At 35.5% G+C, this 22,237-nt stretch overlaps 2 protein-coding genes and 2 pseudogenes across 2 annotated transcripts; all 4 read left to right on the top strand.

Moving 5' to 3' along the window:
- Nucleotides 1-2,713: 2,713 nt before the first annotated feature.
- LOC115973403 lies at nt 2,714-5,261 on the top strand (annotated as a pseudogene).
- Nucleotides 5,262-10,729: 5,468 nt separating this feature from the next.
- LOC115973406 (phenylalanine ammonia-lyase-like) lies at nt 10,730-15,681 on the top strand. The gene is made up of 2 exons (XM_031093664.1): nt 10,730-11,274; nt 13,838-15,681. The coding sequence occupies exons 1-2, from the start codon at nt 10,892-10,894 to the stop codon at nt 15,585-15,587; spliced, it is 2,133 nt and encodes a 710-aa protein (XP_030949524.1). The 5' UTR covers nt 10,730-10,891; the 3' UTR covers nt 15,588-15,681.
- LOC115973408 lies at nt 12,390-12,476 on the top strand (annotated as a pseudogene).
- Nucleotides 15,682-16,076: 395 nt separating the features above from the next.
- LOC115973405 (phenylalanine ammonia-lyase-like) lies at nt 16,077-20,650 on the top strand. The gene is made up of 2 exons (XM_031093663.1): nt 16,077-16,631; nt 18,642-20,650. Exons 1-2 carry the CDS (start codon nt 16,249-16,251, stop codon nt 20,389-20,391), a joined length of 2,133 nt encoding a protein of 710 aa, XP_030949523.1. The 5' UTR covers nt 16,077-16,248; the 3' UTR covers nt 20,392-20,650.
- The last annotated feature ends 1,587 nt before the right edge of the window (nt 20,651-22,237 follow it).

The following is a 22,237-nucleotide window of genomic DNA, read 5'->3' as shown; positions in this document are numbered from 1 at the left end:
TTTTTTTTTTTTTTTTTTTTTTTTAATTTCTTTTAATGATTTGGTGAAATAAGTAAAATTACATTTTACCTCCTAATCTATGAGAATAGACTGCTCACTAATAATTTAGGAAGCATGGCTGTTCACAAAACCGCACAACTACACCCAAACCGACCAAAACCACTTGCAAAATGAAGTAAACACATCACACCACAAATCATAATGAACCGCATTGCATTGTGTGGTACGAAGTATGGTTTTATGATATCTTCTCAAAAAAAAATGTATGGTTTTATGATAAGAAAACCACAAAAAATCGCACCGCACTTCACCCATATATATTTATTTATTTTATATTAAATATACATAACAATTTAATATTATATGAAGTAAGTGGCTAGTCTAGTGTTAGTGCATTCTAATTTCATGTTAAAATGACACCGTTTTGGTTAAATACAAAATCAAAAGTTCTAAACATCATTCACTTCTCCATCTCATACTCATACTCTCACAAAATCAAAAGTTCAAAAGTTTAATATATATATATATATATATATTGTGTATATAATATGTTTATAGTACTTTTAGTTTACTGTCAATTTGTCATGAAATATTTTTTGTTTTGTATATATTTGTGTTACTTTTTTTATAACATAAGTTATATTTTGTAAAAAAAATTACTGTCAAATTGTCATAATTATTAATAGTAAATTAAAAATTGCTCATGACATCTTAAAAAATAAACCATCTCAAAACCGACTAAATTGCACCTTGCCACACATGTGACCACAAAATTGAGATGTAGTGTGGTTATAGTTTTGGTTAAACCACATCGCAAAATGTAGTACTTAAAATGGCCCAAAACCACACCAAATCACACCACGAATACCCTATACTGTTGAGATAGGCACAAACAATGCGATTACTAGAAATTTGTTATGTGTAGAAAAGCTCTTCGGAAACCACAATCCAACCAAGGTTATGCCTATGAAGCCAGAAAATTTTGAGGACAAAATTTCAAGAGCAACTTGTAATTGTGAATGACCCAAATATTCATCATAATATGATTCAAGGTCATGTCAAATATAGCAAGTTTATTAACCACAAGGTAACTCATGCAAGTGACAAACATCTGTGGCTCTAGGAATTTCAAAGATTGCTCTTGGTCATTTGTCTTTTCTTAATTGGTATGGCATATAAAAAAAGGTCTTGAGACAAAATAGAGCTATTGAAAAAGATTTTTCCCATATAGCCATTGACACATTAGAGCTGCCAAGAAGGAATTTAACTATATAGCATTAAAAAAACCCAAACAAAGCTTCTTTCTTTAGCTTAACAGGTCGACTGTCAATCTTTTGCATTAGCGCTTTCTTCCTAGAATCATTCACAACATTAAAAGACAAATAAAGAATACAATGATATTTGGTAGGAAAATTTTCAGTAAAAATTTCTGAGGTGCTAATAAACAGAGAATATAGGTAGGAGTACATACGGATAATAAATAATAATAATAATAAAAAAAGCTCCTTGATGTGCTTTGTTGGAGACAAAGTTTCAAGGGCTGGCGTCGAAGCCTTCCCCTATAGAATCCCCAAGACTCTCAAAGAAGCTCATAATCTGATTTTTTTTTTTTTTTTTTTTTTTTTTTGTTTCTTTTCAAAAATTGAATGAGAAAGAGAAGAGCATAACATTTGAATTTTTAGAGAAGGAGAGATAGAGAGATTTATAAACCTAGTGAAATCGATGAAAAGCGTGGAGCGCACCTCGGTGGTATATTTGAAACCCTTTGAAGTCATTTATTCAAGGTTAAGAGTAAGACCAAATGTATGTCAAATACCGTAAGAGTGGAGACTGATTTGTAGAATAGGAAGAGCTGAAAAGCCATAGGTTTGTGTAATTGAGGAATGGTTTAGGTATGCTAAGAGACATCAAGAGGAGAGAGTTGTGGACTAGAGAGACTAATGAGGGAGTTTGGAAGATTGTAGATAGAGAGGCTCTCTCTTTATACATATTGATTGATTGATTGATTGATTGTAGATAGAGAGGCTCTCTCTTTATTCTCCACGTAACCCTTACACCAATTTAGCCAGATACAAAGGTTATAGATTTTTCTTTTTTTTTTGAAAGGGAAAAGAATGATGTAGATGTTGATTTATAAAGAAACACAATTGTGTGCATTAAATTTAAATGGAAACTGTTTCTTAAAAAAAATTATTGGGAATTGAATAGTTAAGAGAGAGAGAGAGAGAGAGAGAGGTGAACTGGTTCAATGATTTTTGCTGAAGCTATTAAATAACCCGCATCCTTTCAATTTCAAAAAAGATGTTAAAATTCCATTTTTCAAGAGGTGATGTGGAAGGTCAAATGCAAAAGTTGCTCTAATAGAACACCATATGACATAACCTCATGCCCTCTCTCTCTCTCTCTCACACACACAAACACACAGATATATATATATATATATTGATTGATTGATATTGATATTGATTAATGTGATACTTCATTACTTATAACAAACCACACCATTCACATGTGACTATTCTAACAAAAGGTGCTCTCAAGATAATGCACTTGAAAAAAAAAAAATAGAGTTAAAGTTTTCCTAACCATTTGCCATTTCCATTATTCTTTTTAGCCAAGTAGATGTGATTTGACAAACATGTCTAAATGCTATAAAGTGGCAAAGTAAATTTAAGAATTGATTGACATGCTTATATGATTTTTTTTTTAATAGGAAAAAATTGGTTGAAAGAAAGAGTGTGAAGTTGCTCTACAGCACCTTAGGGGGCAAAACACTGATATCTCTCAAGAAGCTGCTGAGATTAGAGTAACTTCTAGACTTTAGACATCAATGAGAAAATAACTCTTTGTTTCCATTTTAACCAGCAAAATTACATCCTTCAACACAGTCTTGAATTTTTCCCAAAAATTTTGCTTAAAACCAAGTATTGACATGTTTTTGAATCATTTTACAGGAGTACACGAAAACCCTTCAACGGCTTTCTAAAGCTAGTATTCTTGACTTATTCCAATGGAAATATGCTCATTCATGATGGGAATACGTACGAAATTCCCAAATCTATGAGATGTAAAAATAGAAAAAAAAATATACGCCAAAGAAAAATAATCGCACACAAGACAATATTAACGTGATTCAGCAATTTGCCTATGTCCACAATGTTGCAGGGATTTCACTATTCTTAGGGAAAAATAAAGAGTGCGGTAGTACAGTTTTCTCTCTCAAAACAACATCAAACCCTAATCTCCAAAACAACAGTTTTTATATCCTGTGCACAGGATTCACAATAGGCTACAAAAACAGGCCAATTTTTTTTTTCCCGAGGGCATTGCCCCCGAGACCCCCAAGAACGCTATGGCTTGGGTCTATCGGCCCAAGCCTCTATTCCATGGACTAAGCCTCAAAAAATTTCCCATTAAAAAACTATAACAATATTATTTGGGGTTAGGTCATAATCTGGATCAAACACAACTAGACTCCACAAAGCCTAACAATTCACTCATTGTAAGCTTTTCTATTATAATCTTGGTTGCATGTTTCATTCTTTAGAAAGATTTGATCTTTTAGTTGCTAACATAAAAGTAGGTTAGGTTGGACTTGTCCTGATGGTACTACAACAATTTGGAGGAGTCAATGGAATTGCATTTTATGCAAGTGCTATATTAATATCAGCTTGTAAAAAAAGGATTTTCTTTTTTCTTTTTATTATTTTTCCCCTTATTTAATGCTATCTATAGTTAACAAGTAATGGAAGTTGAATAGAGGAATACTTTGTCACTGACAGGGTTTTCAAGTAATACTGGGACCACAGCAATGGTCATTGTTTAGGTTCTTGACTCTCTCGTGTAATCCAACATTTGCCTTTGCTTAATTCTTTTTAAGTGATTAAGATGATTTTTTACAAATTCCATTGACGGTATTGGGGATAATTCTGATAGATAAATCTGGACAACGACCACTTCTATTGGTAAGAAGGCTGAGACATCTCTATTGTGTGATGGAATTGAATGAAAATAAGTTTGAATCCCACTATCTTCACAGGTTTCTACAGCAGGAACATGCTTAAGTTGCTTGCTTATGGGATTGTCATTCTTCTTGCACGTCTTTTCTTGAGAAAAATCTATTTCTCTTGAAATCTAGTTTCTTCCGTTTATTAGATATTTTGTTAAAAGATTAAAGCTTCAATTGCGCAGGATCTTCAATCATGGATTGAGACCACGCCAATTTTAGCACTTGTTGGTGTACTGGTATCGAAATTATCACAAGGACAGTTTTTTGTTCTTATAATATAACCAAAGGAAGAATAGTCCATGAAAAGTTTTAATTTTGCTTTTTTCTCCAACTTTTGTCATTTTCTCCATGGTCTTCAAATATTGAGTGTGGTAGTCCTATTAAGTTTAAAGATAATTAAACTGAAGCCATTTACTACCATTACCTTTGGTTGTATTTAACCAGTTAGTAGCAATCTGGAAATACTTCTTGCTGCTTTGGAAGCATGAGTATTTGTAGAAGGTCTTGCATAAAGTTGTACATCTTTATGATTTGATTTTAGTTATCTATTACAGTTCTCAATCTATATTAATGGGGCAATTGGCTTGAGGGTCACAATTCCAACCTTATACCCTTGTTGATGTTAACTGTTAATTTAAGCCAAATTCTTGGTGTTTAAAGATTGTTTAAGTTGAATTTATCTGTTTGGTTCTGCAATCAGGTGTACACTGGATCTTTCTCATTAGGCATAGGAGGAATTCCTTGGGTTATAATGTCAGAGGTAGATTTACCTTATCAGACTTAAAACTTCATCTTTTATTGTCAAATAATTTCCATGAAGGTCTATGATTGACTGAATGGAGTGGTTTCTGTCTCAGATATGTCCCATAAACATGAAGGGCTCAGCAGGTAGCCTTGTGACATTAGTTAGCTGGTTAGGTTCTTGGATTATATCATATGTTTTTAACTTTCTAATGGATTGGAGCTTAGTAGGTAATGCCAAACCAGTCTTGTCTCTTCATAGAGTTGTTATATTAGATACAAATTGCAATATGATCACTTTAGTTTTAAATTTATGTCTACTGTTTATCAGGAACATTCCTTATATTCTAAAGCATATGTGGCTTAACTGTTCTGTTCATAGCAAAGTTGGTACTTGAGACCAAGGGGCGAACACTAGAAGAAATTAAAGCATCATTGAATCCATTTTCAGCAAAAAGATGAATCTCCTATCCTCGTACGATGGTAACAATCTGTGTTTGAATAAGTAAATTAACTTTCAAAATGTTGACACCATAAAATTGTGGCACTGAATGTTAGAGACTAATTGGTGACTATTTGTCACATGAAACAAGGTTCTTAACCCCATCCAAGAATTATTTAGCATTTATTTTCTATAACTGTTATGGGATTGATAGCCATAGCTTGAATATTTATCTTTATTTTCTTTATAGTTTTTCCTTTTTCTGTTTAACCTAAATCATTCTCTTATTGTTGGCATTAGCTTCGAATTAAAACACGTTGTTTTAGATTTGGTGAGGATGTTCTGATTGAGTTTAGGGGTAATTGGGTGGTTTAAATTAATTTTGGTTTTCATATGGTTTTTTTTACCCCGATAATATCTTCTTACACTTATTTACACTACTATTTAAAAAAAAAAAAAAAAGAGAATAAAATATTCACATTTAAAAGCTAGAGAATATGAAAAAGTGGAAATAAAAATGTGGATGCAATAGTCTCATTGCTTTTATGCATCACTTTGTTTGTAGTTCTTGTCTTATGAGTTATGAATTGTGTTCTTGTGTGTTTGAATCAACATAAAAGCAGTTTGTTATTCATAGGAGACAAGTTATGGCTTTTGGGTTATTAGTTTTGTGGTGGGTTTAGGTCATATGTATGGATTTGGATTTTGGACTTTGGACCATGTGTGGCGGTTTTTGTTGAACGACTTTAATGGCCTTTAAGTAATTGTTTGGATTTGAAATTTTGAAGGGATTAGGTGTGGGTTGGGCCAACTGTGCCTTTGGGTCTTAAACTTTGAAGCAAAAGTTTTCATTCTTGATGATCATTCATTTTATATATATATATATATATATATATATTTTTTTTTTTTTATGTAAACATGTAGAGCAATGGATTGGGACACATGAAAGATAACTTTAGGATAATTGCTTTTTCAATAAGAAAATATATTTTCTTAAATTCATTTGACTTCTTAATGTAATTTATTATTTTCTTAAAAATCAAGAAATAATCACCCAAAAAAAAAAAAAAAACTCTTCATTGAAGGGAAACAAAAGAGAAATGTAACGAATGAGAGAAGGAAATACATATGATTAAGTTGTTCGGGAGCCTTTTTTCAGAGCTTGGCCACGTGTTGTCCGCTAGAGGGGTAACCTTGCTAGGCCCGGGTTGTGTTTGGGGAGTTGCATCCGGAACTCAACATTGGGCCACGTGGCCCAATGGCTACTGGCATACTTTTAAGCCTACAAAACCATTAAAGCCAAAGTCTAAGAATTATGATAATGGTTGAATAAATATGTAATATGTGTTTGATATAATAGCTTTGATTAATAGTTGTAATAGTAGTTGAAATAAAGTAATATGTATTTAAAGGTGAAGCAATTATGTACTCAATGATGTAAATTTAAAGATATGGAAGTAGGGTCACTTATCTTTGTATGATTTGTAGCTCCAGTTGTGTAGCGTCAGTGAATTGATAATATTCTAGCAGAATGACTCCTAGCGGTAGAGAGGCAGTTTGCCCTGATAACTTCAAGATTAAAGAGGAAAAATGGGTGCCACTAGAGGGAGAGAGAGTATGTACAGCTGTGTGTAGAGGTTGATTAAGCTTGCCCCTCTTATCATGCACTTAAATGAGTTTCCCCCTTGACAATACTCTTTTAGTTGTTGTGAAACTACGAATAGGATTACCTTCCATGGGAGGGCTTTTGTAAGATGTATTTGTGCTTTCTAAGAGAAGGGCTTCATGTAAGATAGATTTGTGCCTTCCATAAGAAGGGTTTTGATATGAGATCCTGGTGCCTTCTAGGAGAAGGGCTTCAATATTAGAAGTTTATGTCTTCCATAAGTAGGGCTTTTAGTTTTAGCATTTGATATCACTTGAGAAGTGTGGAGATGGTAAAAGATATAGATATTTCGTGGGATGTAGTATGTGTAATATGTATGATATATGGAAGTATGAGAAATATGGAGGTTAAAGATAGTAAAAATATGAGATTATAACTGCTAGAGAAGTTGTAGAGATTGCTTTCCAAGAGGGAAGATTTTGTAAGAGAAGAGTATGGAGATGTGTTTAGGTATTTGGAGATAGGAGCTATAAGATAAATGTATTTTCTGAATATGGAGAATGAGAGAATGAGTATAAGAGACTAATGGTGTTATAGTGTGTTTAGCGTTGCTGTTGGGATTTTTTGCTGAAGGATGGAATAGAGCTTGTGAAGGACATTTAGGAGCTAAGGGCTGAAGAGTTTAGTTCCTAATTTGGAAACTAAAAACTCATAAGCTCAAAACTTCATTAAGAGCTTAAGAAGATAATTAGAGGGAGAGAGAATAGAGAAGTTTATGAGAGAGTTGTTCTTCTCTATTGGTGTCCTTTAGTGTGTTGAAGAGGGACTATATTTATAGTTGAGTTTAAGGGGGGGTTTTTAGCAAATAATCTCAGCCAAAATCTGTCCCAATCAGCAATGAATCTTTAGAAATTCCATCCTAAGATTTGGCCAAAAATGGTATGTTTAGCTTTAAGGTATTCTTGCTGTTTTGGGTAATAGCTGCTAGAGGAAAGAGCAGCAGAAAAGGAAAGTATTTTAACAAGAAAAAGATAGTTTCTTTAGTTGGTTTTAATTTTTAGCCAAATGAGGAAAATTAGTAATGTTAAGGTTGTTGGATCAACTGTTAAAGCTATTCTGAAAAGGCTATCCCAACTGTCTGGAAAAGCTGTCACAGCTATCATAAGACAGCTGTTGCTTGGGACAGAAGTAGATGAGGTTAAATGTCAGGCTACTGGGATTTGGGCATTGAATGACTGATGATATCACTTTCAGCCAGGTGTCAAGTGTTGAACACACTGACTAGTGTTCTGCTAGAAATGTTTCATTCTTTGAGTGTTTGTGTTTTTTATTCAAGATTCTATTACAACACATTTTTAGTAAGTAATAGAATGATTGGTTGAAAGTTAATGAAGCTTTAGAGATTTAGTCAAGGTCTCATTGTGTTGTGATTTAATCTTGGTGAGCAAGAAGAGCATTTAATGCTCTGCACTAGCAGCTAGCAGAGGAATATTTGGTCTGATTGTGGCAAACAGTAGCTAGGTATTAGAGATATCATGAATATTTTATGTATTTGAAGATTAAAAACAACCAATCAGATTAGGTCATGTGTTTAAATTGGATTTTAGCTAAAAGTAGTAATATAGTTTATATAGAATAATATAATGAAGTTTCTAAATTTGTATAGGAACAGCTATAGGTTGAATGAATAGTTATTTTCTTAACATTTAGATGGTTGGAGTTTTTGAGTGTTTGTCATATGATGAATATTAAATTTTAGGAAAAGAATAATGGGAAATTTTATCATTTTAAGTGCTATGTGATAAGAGATGCTTACCATATGTTACCCACTACACACAAACTCATTAGAGTTTAGGGAGTTGGAGAAGACACGCCAAGTAACATGTTTCTTTTATCAACTTTAAACCCTGGAGCTTTACTGAATATACCTCTTGACCTTCCAAACCACAACTCCCAAAGTTTCCCCAAGAAGACTCATGAGCTTGGATCATAAGCCAAAGATGAGATGACATACCTTGGGTTTTGTTGTCATTTTGCGTAAATATGGGCTTCTGTTGAAGAAGCCGCTTGCCATGAGTGTAAGAGAGGTAATATGGGCTATGAGATTTGATTCATTGCTTAAATCCGATCCATATATTGATGTTGATGATGTCGTGGGGTTATGATCCCAATTGATGAAGAGGAAATGTGGTCCATGAATCCGCCTCTTGAAGTAAGGATCTTATGGGCCATGTGAGCCCATTCCATGAGATATAAGCTTATTTTGGGTTTTAAAGAGATTTACCCAAAAAATCAATAATATGTTGACGTGGCGTAGGTTGCCAATGAAGTAATGCCATGTGAGGCGAAAAAAGAGTCTTCAGCATAATTACATAAGTTTATTTAACATGTTAGAGTACATTACTTTATCTTTTCTTTCTCTTTATTCCAATGCCTCTGAATTTTCACATAAAAGTGTTAACAGTTGGTTCTTTTTCTTTATCCAATGCATCTAAATCTTCACATAATACTGTTAACAAACGATGGAAATGGGAATGGTGATGGCAATGGCAAAAGCATGAACAGTGATGATGGTTGTAACGCCCTAAAATCATAAGTAATAAAAGTCTATTTAATCTGAATAACCCATAAAAATATTAAATAAAAGAAACCAGCAATCTTAAATCTCATCACAAATGTCAGAACTCTAATCCACCAAAACTAAAACGTCCTCAAAATAATTCTCCAATACAATGTTTAATGCCATAAAAATAATAATAAAATCCTCAGTTCCACAAAATAGTTCGTAACTGCTGTCTCCCAAGAATCTCTACTCCAATAATCCCTCTAATGTATCTGTAATGGGAAATAAAGGGGGGTGAGATAACTCAATAAGTGGAATTCACTAACATTGGGGTGTGGGAAAAAACCTTTCAAATAAATAATTCTTACAACAATTTCATAACTTGTAACTCATTAATATTTATCATCAAATACTTCATATGTATAAAAAAATATCTTTATATTGTGAGCCATCATAATATATATTTGTTGGGACTGAGGTTCTACTAGAACCTAACTGAGAGTTCAATATTTTATTTTCAACCTCCACCAACCATATCAGTTAACCATTTTCATAACCATAGTCCGAAATAAATCAAATAATAGACAAAAATTATTGCCTTTTTTTTTTTTAAATGTCTCATATATTTTTTAGACAAACACTCATTTTAAATTAAAAAAAGCCTTAAATCTCTACAAAAAAAAAAATATAGTATGGAATTTTTTTACTCGAGTAATCCTACAGCCACGTACTAATAGATTTTAATATTAAGTGTGTATTTGACAATTGATATTATACTTTTTGATACTATTTACAACTTTTTATATTTTTCAAAAATGTTGTAAAAAAATCTCTTTTTTTTTCTATTAAAATTTTCTAAAATATTTTATAAAGGCATCCGTTAACTTTTCTTGACCCAATCAGTTGTTTTTTTTTTTTGAGAAAGACCCAATCAGTTGTTTTTATTTTTTTGCTAAAAGACCCAATCAGTTGTTTTAATTTGTCTTGTGCGTGTTTACGGCTTGCGTGCAGCAACTTTTACCCTTCTACTAATAACCCAACCCGGGCCCCACCAAATAAAGACTAAACATGCATTAGTGATGCCACGTTGCGAGTTCTCAACCGTGGGATAGAAATAACAATCCTATGATCAGAATTAAGACTTTCAACCAACCCCCATGGGTCCCTCACGGAGCCACCACCTTTGTTGTATTCTTTTCCTCAAAGCTTACCTACCAAAATACTCTGCCACGCCACTGAATAAGAGTTGTTTAGTGTGGTAATTTAAGCAATATTTTTTTAATTTTTAACTCACGTGTTTGTAGAAAATACCAACAATGAACAACGTCACCAAACCGCGCTTAACAATTCAAAAACTCCATGCCATGTTGCCATCTATTTAAGCCTCACAACCCTTCTTCACAAACCAAGAAATCCTTACAAACCTGCCTAAGCTAGTGAGCAAGATCTCCTATACTTTTCATTCAAACCCCAAAAACTCAGTTTTTTTCTTGCCATTATTTCTCTCTTTCAATTGGGTCATTCGTCGACATGGGAACCAATGTTAACAAAAGCAGTGATGAGGGTGGTCTTTGCATTAGCCATGACTCGCTGAGTTGGGGTGTGGCTGCTGAGTCACTCAAAGGGTCTCATTTAGACGAGGTGAAGCGCATGGTGGCCGAGTTCAGGAAGCCATTGGTGAAGCTCGGAGGTGAGACCTTGACGATATCACAGGTGGCTGCGATAGCCATGAGGGAGTCACGAGTCGAGGTGGAGCTTTCCGAGTCAAAAAGGGCTGGCGTGAAGGCTAGCAGTGACTGGGTTATGGAGAGCACGGAGTCGGGTAAAGATATCTATGGTGTCACTACTGGGTTTGGTGCTACTTCGCATAGGCGAACCAAGCAAGGTGGAGCTCTTCAGACCGAGTTGATTAGGTGAGCTATAACTTTTATGTACACCTTTTTCTATAATTTGTCGTGCCTTAAATTATAATTAAATAAAAATGTTATTTGTATATAAATATATATAATATACAAACAAATGATATAAAAAAAAAACTAATTAATATATTAATTATTTTTATTAACTCAAAAATGCTTTTTTTTTTTTTCAAAAATATTTAAGAGTAACTGAAATTGTAAATTGATGTTAAGAATTGAAAATAAAAGGGCTTTTAAGACTAATTGAAAATGAAATACTTCCTTTTTAGTATGGGCTTGTTTAATGCTTAAAAGTAACGAATATAATAAACAGTAATGGTCAACTTTGGCCTTTGGGTACGGGTTGAGTGGAACGGGTTGATTCAGCCGCTTGAGTGACCGAGTCCGTACTAGTTAGAGTTCTTGCCTACAAGTTTTGGAAAAGGAACACAAGTATACAAAGTGTTGAACAATTAATTTGGGAAATTTCAAGGGACCTAGTTTTTATTATTATTTAAAAAGTCATGAGTAGGGATGGCAATTTTGCCCTGTCCTGCTTGACTTGCCCCTCCCCCGCTTTGTCCCATACAGGTTTTCCCCGCCCCACAAACGTGGTAGGACGGAGATGGGACGAGATTTTAAACCCGCACCACGGGGCGGGGTAGGGATGGGTTTACACTGTTTAGACCCACTCCGCCCCACCCTACCCCGCATTAATAAGGGTTAAATTGTAATTTTTTCATACCCTAAAACCCTACTATTTAAACAAAAATATCATTAGCTTATTTTATTCTACCTAAAGTGGCTCTACCTTTTTTTTCTCTCTAGCAAAGTTGGAAATAAGGTACCAATTTTAACTTTTTTTTTGTCTTTATTAGAAACAAATTTATATACTATTGAACTACTAGTTTCATTCATGATTCATACATCTTTCTCAACTTACTTTTCATCATAAACATAATATTTTTTTTTTTAATGAGGTACGACTCTGAGGCTCTAAATATTTGTGTCTGTGTCATTGTTTTTGTAATTTTGTGTGGGCATTTGGCTGCTTAACAACACTGCTTCTTTATGCTTGTCAAAATCCACATCTATTTTACAAGCTGGGTTGCTGTTTTTTAATTTTTGGAGAACGAGATGATGAGAAATATGTTTCCCTATTGGTTTGATTGCAAATATGATGGCATCAATCATGTACTAGCTCTAGTTGATCGTTCTCGTTCTCCACACAAAAATTATATACAATTTAATTTAGTTTTCTGTGTTTTTATTAAAAAAACATAAGGTACAGGTTTGAGACTTTGTCCCATTCTCTATGAAATAGTCACAAAATGGGAGGAATTAAATAATGCACATTACTTAGTATAAAGGAGATTTGTTTTAGTGTTTTTTAGGCCAATGAAATATAAACATTTAGATAATATTATTTAATTTTTGCTAAAAATTAGTTTGATTTGACAGGATAAATTTATTTATAATTTCAAGTATATTTTTATTATTGAAACATGTCATTTTATTTGGAAAAATGGTAATAGTTGTAGGGAAAATTAATAAGATATAAAGTTTTACGGTGTAGGGCGGGGCTTCGCGGGTCTTCGCGGGGTGGGGACGGGGCAAGAAATTTTCCCCGTCATGCGGGGCGGGCTGGGGATGGGGAAAGAAAAATCCATGTGGGGCGGGGGCGAAGATCTCATCCTTCGGCCTCACCCCTCCCCATTGCCATCCCTAGTCATGAGACCAAGTTGATTAGACTGTCCTAAAATGGTAAAAGAAGATAAGATTTTCGCTCGGGTTTGTAGGACCAGTTAAGATCATGACACGTGACCAAAACTAGATTGTGTAATAACAAATAATTTTGATTCTTATATTTTTTATTTTAATTTCTCTAAATTTTTAGTTCTGCTACAATTTTGAGTCAGGAATGTTTGATATTCTTGATTACCTAACCTAATCAGAAACCCCATGATTCTTTTTGGGGGTAAATTGTTGAGCTCTTGTTTGGCACAAAAGCCGTTGAGGGTTTGGTTAGACATTTAATTGTGTTATGATAGTTTTTAATTAATTAATCATATCATAGTTGTTGGAGTGATATATCATTATGGTGAAGAAATTAATAATTAATTTAATCATATTTTATGGAGGGCAATCATCACATCATGGTTAATTTTTTTCCTTTATACCCATTCTCTCAAAATAAATTTAAGTGTTTTCAAAAACATAAACATTATTCATCTAGATTTTCCTCCAATTTTTTTTACTAAAAGGATAGAATTTCCTCCAATTTTAGAAGGATTCTTCCACACCTTTATTAATTCCAATTACCCCTAAAATTTGAACTCATAATTTTTTAATTTTTATAATTTAAACTCACCTTCTTGGCCAACCTGAATATTTTATAGGTGCTAGAGACATTTGAAGAAAAGTGTTCTCTTTATTTTGTTTCATTAAAATCCATGTCATTTAATTTTAATAATCACCCCATTTATTTTAATACCATAGTGAGTATTTTTTGTTTCAAAATTTATGAAGTGATCACTTTATCATGGCTAATCTAAAATGATGAATGTTGTTGCTGCAGATTTTTGAACGCTGGAATATTTGGCAATGGAACAGAGACATGCCACACATTGTCTCGCTCAGCAACAAGAGCTGCAATGCTGGTGAGGATCAACACCCTTCTCCAAGGATACTCTGGCATTAGATTTGAAGTCATGGAGGCCATCACCAAGTTCCTCAACCATAACATCACTCCTGTCTTGCCACTTCGCGGTACAATCACTGCTTCTGGTGATCTTGTCCCTCTATCCTACATTGCTGGACTGCTAACTGGCCGCCCCAATTCTAAAGCCGTTGGACCCTCTGGTGAATCCCTTGATGCTGCTCAAGCCTTCCAACTAGCTGATATCAATTCCGGGTTCTTTGAGTTACAGCCAAAAGAAGGCCTTGCTCTTGTGAATGGCACAGCTGTTGGTTCTGGCTTGGCTTCTATGGTTCTTTTCGAGGCCAACCTTCTAACTCTTCTGTCAGAAATCTTATCAGCAATTTTCGCGGAAGTAATGCAGGGAAAGCCTGAATTTACCGACCATTTGACACACAAATTGAAGCACCATCCAGGCCAAATTGAAGCTGCAGCTATTATGGAGCACATTTTAGATGGAAGTGCTTATGTGAAAGAAGCTGAGAGGTTACATGAAATAGATCCCCTGCAGAAGCCAAAACAAGATCGCTATGCTCTCAGAACTTCTCCTCAATGGCTTGGCCCACAGATTGAAGTTATCAGATACTCAACCAAATCGATTGAAAGGGAGATTAACTCGGTAAATGATAACCCTTTGATTGATGTTTCTAGGAACAAGGCCTTGCATGGTGGTAACTTCCAAGGGACCCCAATTGGTGTCTCAATGGACAACACACGTTTGGCTATTGCAGCCATAGGAAAACTCATGTTTGCACAATTTTCTGAGCTTGTCAATGATTATTACAACAATGGGTTGCCATCAAATCTTTATGGTAGTAGGGATCCAAGTTTGGATTATAGTTTCAAGGGGGCTGAAATTGCCATGGCGGCCTATTGTTCGGAACTTCAATATCTGGCAAATCCAGTTACCAGCCATGTCCAAAGTGCTGAGCAGCACAATCAAGATGTGAACTCATTGGGATTGATCTCTTCAAGGAAAACAGAAGAAGCTGTTGATATTTTGAAGCTCATGTCTTCCACATTTTTGATAGCACTATGCCAAGCTATTGATTTGAGGCATTTGGAGGAAAATTTGAAGACCGCTGTCAAGAATACTGTAAGCCATGTGGCTAGGAGAGTTCTAGCAACTGGTGTTAATGGAGAGCTTCACCCATCCAGATTCTGTGAGAAGGATTTGCTCAACGTGGTTGATCGGGAATACGTATTTGCCTATGTTGATGACCCCTGCAGTGCTACCTATCCATTGATGCAAAAACTGAGGCAAGTACTTGTTGAACACGCATTGAGAAATGGCGAACTTGAGAAGAATGAAAGCACATCTATCTTTCAAAAAATTGTAGCTTTCGAGGAAGAAGTTAAGTCCGTCTTGCCAAAAGAGGTAGAGAGAGCAAGAGTTGCATTTGAGAGTGGAAATCCAGCAATTGCAAACAGGATTAAGGAATGCAGATCATATCCGTTGTACAGGTTTGTGAGGGAAGAGTTAGGGACTGAATTGCTGACCGGGGAAAAGACCAGGTCTTCTGGTGAGGATTTTGACAAGGTGTTCACAGCTATGTCTCAGGGAAAGCTCATTGATCCAATGTTGGATTGCCTCAAGGAATGGAATGGTGCTCCTCTTCCAATCAACTAAACTATTTTGATATGTATGAATATTGTTTCTCTAATCCCCATGCTGCTGTATCTCCTGCTAAGATATAATAATTGAAAAGAGCAAAAAGCCTCTGTTTGCTAAAAAAATATTGTGATTTGAAAATTAGTCATGTGGACTGCATCAACTTTTACCCTTCTACTAATAACCCAACCCGGGCCCCACCAAATAAAGACTAAACATGCATTAGTGATGCCACGTTGCGAGTTCTCAACCGTGGGATAGAAATAACAATCCTATGATCAGAATTAAGACTTTCAACCAACCCCCATGGGTCCCTCACGGAGCCACCACCTTTGTTGTATTCTTTATCTCAAAGCTTACCTACCAAAACACTCTGCCACGCCACTGAATAAGAGTTGTTTGGTGTGGTAATTTAAGCAATATTTTTTTAATTTTTAACTCACGTGTTTGTAGAAAATACCAACAATGAACAACGTCACCAAACCGCGCTTAACAATTCAAAAACTCCATGCCATGTTGCCATCTATTTAAGCCTCACAACCCTTCTTCACAAACCAAGAAATCCTTACAAACCTGCCTAAGCTAGTGAGCAAGATCTCCTATACTTTTCATTCAAACCCCAAAAACTCAGTTTTTTTCTTGCCATTATTTCTCTCTTTCAATTGGGTCATTCGTCGACATGGGAACCAATGTTAACAAAAGCAGTGATGAGGGTGGTCTTTGCATTAGCCATGACTCGCTGAGTTGGGGTGTGGCTGCTGAGTCACTCAAAGGGTCTCATTTAGACGAGGTGAAGCGCATGGTGGCCGAGTTCAGGAAGCCATTGGTGAAGCTCGGAGGTGAGACCTTGACGATATCACAGGTGGCTGCGATAGCCATGAGGGAGTCACGAGTCGAGGTGGAGCTTTCCGAGTCAAAAAGGGCTGGCGTGAAGGCTAGCAGTGACTGGGTTATGGAGAGCACGGAGTCGGGTAAAGATATCTATGGTGTCACTACTGGGTTTGGTGCTACTTCGCATAGGCGAACCAAGCAAGGTGGAGCTCTTCAGACCGAGTTGATTAGGTGAGCTATAACTTTTATGTACACCTTTTTCTTTAGTTTTACGTTAGCTTGAAACTTTCGGTGGCTGCGTTGACTCGGCCGAACTGAGTCGGTGCAGTATTTGTGAGTTGACACGGGAGAGCGGTGGTGTCAGGAAAAGTAATTTCAAATATATATGTATATATATTATAGAATTTCTTCTTATATAAGAGGTTATTAATTGAATTAATTTTTTTTATGGGATTAATTGAATTAATTAATTACAAAAATTAAATAATAATGTTATTTGTATATAAATATATAAAATATACAAGCAAATGATATAAAAAAAACTAATTAATATATTAATTATTTTTATTAACTCAAAAATGCTAAATTTTTTTTCAAAAATATTTAAGAGTAACTGAAAATGTAAATTGATGTTAAGAATTGAAAATAAAAGAGCTTTTAAGACTAATTGAAAATGAAATAGACCGTGTCGTAACAAATAATTTTGATTCTTATATAGATATATATTTTCTAATTTCTCTAAATTTTTATTCCTGCTACAATTTTGAGTCAGGAATGTTTGATATTCTTGATCACCTAACCTATTCAAAAACCCCATGTTTCTTTTTGGGGTAAATTGTTGAGCTCTTGTTTGGCACAAAAGCTGTTGAGGGTTCGGTTGGACTTTTAATTGTGTTATGATAGTTTTTAATTGATTAATCATATCATAGTTGTTGGAGTGATATCAAACTATTCAAACCCCATCATTATGGTGAAGAAATTAATAATTAATTTAATCATATTTTATGGAGGGCAATCATCACATCATGGTTAATTTTTTTCCTTTATAGTTGTAAGGACTCAATTTGTAACGATTCCAAATTAATATTGGGTTTGAACGTTAAAGGCCCAAGCAATAAATTTGTAAAAAGTAGGCTAAAATGCTAGGTCTTGGTAAACGTACAGTCGTTAGTTATGGTATACATGATGATTGCATAGAAGTGAACTGAACTTGTCCAAGAAGACTTTCTTCTCGGCACGGCCTGAGTGGCTCCGGTCATCGGACCTCGTCCGAGGAGCTTAATGTTCTTATTATTCCTTTTACGCTAGGTTACAATGGTCCTAAAGACGATATATAATACTCTTTATTTTTCCCCCTCCTCTTTCTCGTGAATGAATACGTTATATAGCCCCTCTCAGTTGATCCTGACTTTCCATCTGTTGATCAGGCAGGTAACTACTCGAGTACTTGTCCCATCAGCCGCCTTTCCCCACTTTCTATTAGTTGCAATAACCAAAACCACATTGTTCAGGGGTCTTTTCCCATTAATGTGGTCAGGATATTTGTTGGCGCATTCAATGCGGAGATGACAGCTTTTCCTTAAACCGCTCCCACACTGTACCCCTGTGCAAGTCCTACTATACTCGACCTTTCTTCTGGGAGCGCTTTGGGGGCTGCTTTTGATGGCGTGCCGTTCTTCCTTTCTAGGTTTTGGGATGCCGAGGACAGAATCATCCTCGGCTGCATTTCTAGGCCATTTGTACTTTCGTTGCATGTCCTCGGCAACGTCTCTCCTCGACAAGGGCCTTGGGCCCTAATGTAAGGTGAGCTGGAGTCACAAATTCTTTATCCCCACAATAGCCATTCTCTCAAAATAAATTTTAAGTGTTTTCAAAAACAAAAATATTATTCATCTAGATTTTCCTCCAATTTTTTTTACAAAAAGGATAGAATTTCCTCCAATTTTAGAAGGATTTCTTCCACACCTTTATTAATTCTAATTACCCCTAAAATTTGAACTCATAATTTTTTAATTTTTAAAATTTAAACTCACCTTCTTGGCCAACCTGAATATATTTGAGGTGCTAGAGACATTTGAAGAAAAGTGTTCTGTTTATTTTGTTTCATTAAAATCCATGTTATTTAATTTTAATAATCAACCCCATCTATTTTAATACCATAGTGAGTATTTTTTGTTTCAAAATTTATGAAATAATCACTTTATCATGGCTAATCTAAAATGATGAATGTTATTGCTGCAGATTTTTGAACGCTGGAATATTTGGCAATGGAACAGAGACATGCCACACATTGTCTCACTCAGCAACAAGAGCTGCAATGCTAGTGAGGATCAACACCCTTCTCCAAGGATACTCTGGCATTAGATTTGAAGTCTTGGAGGCCATCACCAAGTTCCTCAACCATAACATCACTCCTGTCTTGCCACTTCGCGGTACAATCACTGCTTCTGGTGATCTTGTCCCTCTATCCTACATTACTGGACTGCTAACTGGCCGCCCCAATTCTAAAGCCATTGGACCCTCTGGTGAATCCCTTGATGCTGCTCAAGCCTTCCAACTAGCTGGTATCAATTCCCGGTTCTTTGAGCTACAGCCAAAAGAAGGCCTTGCTCTTGTGAATGGCACAGCTGTTGGTTCTGGCTTGGCTTCTATGGTTCTTTTCGAGGCCAACCTTCTAACTCTTCTGTCAGAAATCTTATCAGCAATTTTCGCGGAAGTAATGCAGGGAAAGCCTGAATTTACCGACCATTTGACACACAAATTGAAGCACCATCCTGGCCAAATTGAAGCTGCAGCTATTATGGAGCACATTTTAGATGGAAGTGCTTATGTGAAAGAAGCTGAGAGGTTACATGAAATAGATCCCCTGCAGAAACCAAAAAAAGATCGCTATGCTCTCATAACTTCTCCTCAATGGCTTGGCCCACAGATTGAAGTTATCAGATACTCAACCAAATCGATTGAAAGGGAGATTAACTCGGTAAATGATAACCCTTTGATTGATGTTTCTAGGAACAAGGCCTTGCATGGTGGTAACTTCCAAGGGACCCCAATTGGTGTCTCAATGGACAACACACGTTTGGCTATTGCAGCCATAGGAAAACTCATGTTTGCACAATTTTCTGAGCTTGTCAATGATTATTACAACAATGGGTTGCCATCAAATCTTTATGGTAGTAGGGATCCGAGTTTGGATTATAGTTTCAAGGGGGCTGAAATTGCCATGGCGGCCTATTGTTCTGAGCTTCAATATCTGGCAAATCCAGTTACTAGCCATGTCCAAAGTGCTGAGCAGCACAATCAAGATGTGAACTCATTGGGATTGATCTCTTCAAGGAAAACAGAAGAAGCTGTTGATATTTTGAAGCTCATGTCTTCCACATTTTTGATAGCACTATGCCAAGCTATTGATTTGAGGCATTTGGAGGAAAATTTGAAGACCGCTGTCAAGAATACTGTAAGCCATGTGGCTAGGAGAGTTCTAGCAACTGGTGTTAATGGAGAGCTTCACCCATCCAGATTCTGTGAGAAGGATTTGCTCAACGTGGTTGATCGGGAATACGTATTTGCCTATGTTGATGACCCCTGCAGTGCTACCTATCCATTGATGCAAAAACTGAGGCAAGTACTTGTTGAACACGCATTGAGAAATGGCGATCTTGAGAAGAATGAAAGCACATCTATCTTTCAAAAGATTGCAGCTTTCGATGAAGAAGTGAAGTCCGTCTTGCCAAAAGAGGTAGAGAGAGCAAGAGTTGCGTTTGAGAGTGGAAATCCAGCAATTGCAAACAGGATTAAGGAATGCAGATCATATCCGTTGTACAGGTTTGTGAGGGAAGAGTTAGGGACTGAATTGCTGACCGGGGAAAAGACCAGGTCTTCTGGTGAGGATTTTGACAAGGTGTTCACAGCTATGTCTCAGGGAAAGCTCATTGATCCAATGTTGGATTGCCTCAAGGAATGGAATGGTGCTCCTCTTCCAATCAACTAAACTATTTTGATATGTATGAATATTGTTTCTCTAATCCCCATGCTGCTGTATCTCCTGCTAAGATATAATAATTGAAAAGAGCAAAAAGCCTCTGTTTGCTAAAAAAATATTGTGATTTGAAAATTAGTCATGTGGACTGCATCAAATGCTGAAAGAATCCATTTACACTTTGATCAGTATCACAGCTTACTACTTTTTGGAGTCATTTAGGAATGACCCTCTTATCAATATAGCAGTAGTAATAAAACATTTTCTTTCCCTTTTTTGACTTCATTTTAAACAGCACTGGAGGTCACTAAGGTTTTGCTGCAATATTGACTCAACCAAAATGAAATTTAGCTGACTTACTTGAAGTTGTGTTGAACTTTACAAACTTTGGAGCTAAGAGAGGTGAGCTCACTCACTCTTTCATGCCATGCTTGACATAATTGACAACATGACTGAAACCCATCATCCACATTGCCCAAATTTTATGCCATTTTCATTTTGAGACTCATGGATATATTGCCACTTTCTAGTTTTGACACTACTGTACGACTCCAACCTGATTATTAACCCATCGTTATTGACCAATTTGACTCTCCTTGGAAGAATTGGTCATTTATGACATTTTGTACAATTGTACCCATCTAATCATAACTTTATGGAAGATAATAACCATGTTGCTGGACTTCAACCAAATGTGGTCCACAAGATGAAATTGGTAGCTCCTCGACCATTATTCATGCTAAGTAGAAAAATCTGCAGTGATTGATGATAGGATATCAGCTTCTTGACATATCATTGTTCTTTAAATTTCTAGTTTCTACTTACATTGACAAAGGGGTTTCATTCCGTTGTCAGATGTGAAATTAAACAAGTTTAATGATATTTGTTTAGATTACAGCCTATAGAATTCTCATGTATATATATGGAGAAGCTAGTTATTTCTTATTAATGTAAAAATTGTCCATATTTTAGCTAGACTTTTGCTGTTGAACGACAAAGGACAGTGGTCTAGTGGTCAAGGGACCCATTTCCATGTGGTTTGGGGATGAAGGTCCTAAGGTCGAATCCAAAAATGGGGGGCGCTTGAGAAAAAAACCCATGTCCCCCGACCCCTTCCCCTCTTGTGCTCTCGTGGAGTAGGGGTACAACTATGGTATTGTAGCGAGGATATTCCCGCTTATTCTCCATCTATTTAATTTTTTTTTCTATTTTTTTGGCACCAAATCATTAAAATAAAATAAAAAATAAAAAAACTAAGTCCTGAACTTTTATATTGTTGCGGAAAAATTCCATCCTATTTTTTAAAATTTTCTTTTAATGATTTGGTGAAAAAAATAAAAATTACATTTTACCCCTAAACTAGGAGAATGGATTGCACACTAATGATTTAGAAGCATGGATGTTCACTAAACCGCCCAACCACACCCAAACCGACCAAAACCACCTATAAAATGATGTAACTGCATCACATCACAAGTGATAATAAACCACACTGCATTGTGTGGTGTAGTCCATGTAGAGTGTAATTTTATAATAAGAAAACCGTAAAAAAATCGCACCACATCTCACCCATATATATTTATTTATTTGATATTAAATATATATATATAAAATAATTTAATATTATATGGAGAATCTTAAATTATTTGTTTTGAAAAAGTAAGAGCTACGAATATCAAGAATTCCATTCTTGAAGTACGAATTTAGTCCTCAAATCTTTGCCCGTACTAGCTTGGACATGAGAATGGTTAGGATTTTTGATGGGTGTATTATTGTCAAAGGGTGCGTTGGGTAGGGAGAGCTTTATTGTTTTGCAGCTTTTTAGAATTGTTAAATTATGACTCTCTTTTTTATAATT

This window comes from Quercus lobata, unplaced genomic scaffold (genome assembly GCF_001633185.2).
Source record: "Quercus lobata isolate SW786 unplaced genomic scaffold, ValleyOak3.0 Primary Assembly Scq3eQI_2013, whole genome shotgun sequence".
Classification (NCBI taxonomy): domain Eukaryota; kingdom Viridiplantae; phylum Streptophyta; class Magnoliopsida; order Fagales; family Fagaceae; genus Quercus; species Quercus lobata.
The sequence above is the reverse complement of the archived record's forward strand: the minus strand, read 5'-3'. Positions and strand labels throughout refer to the sequence as shown.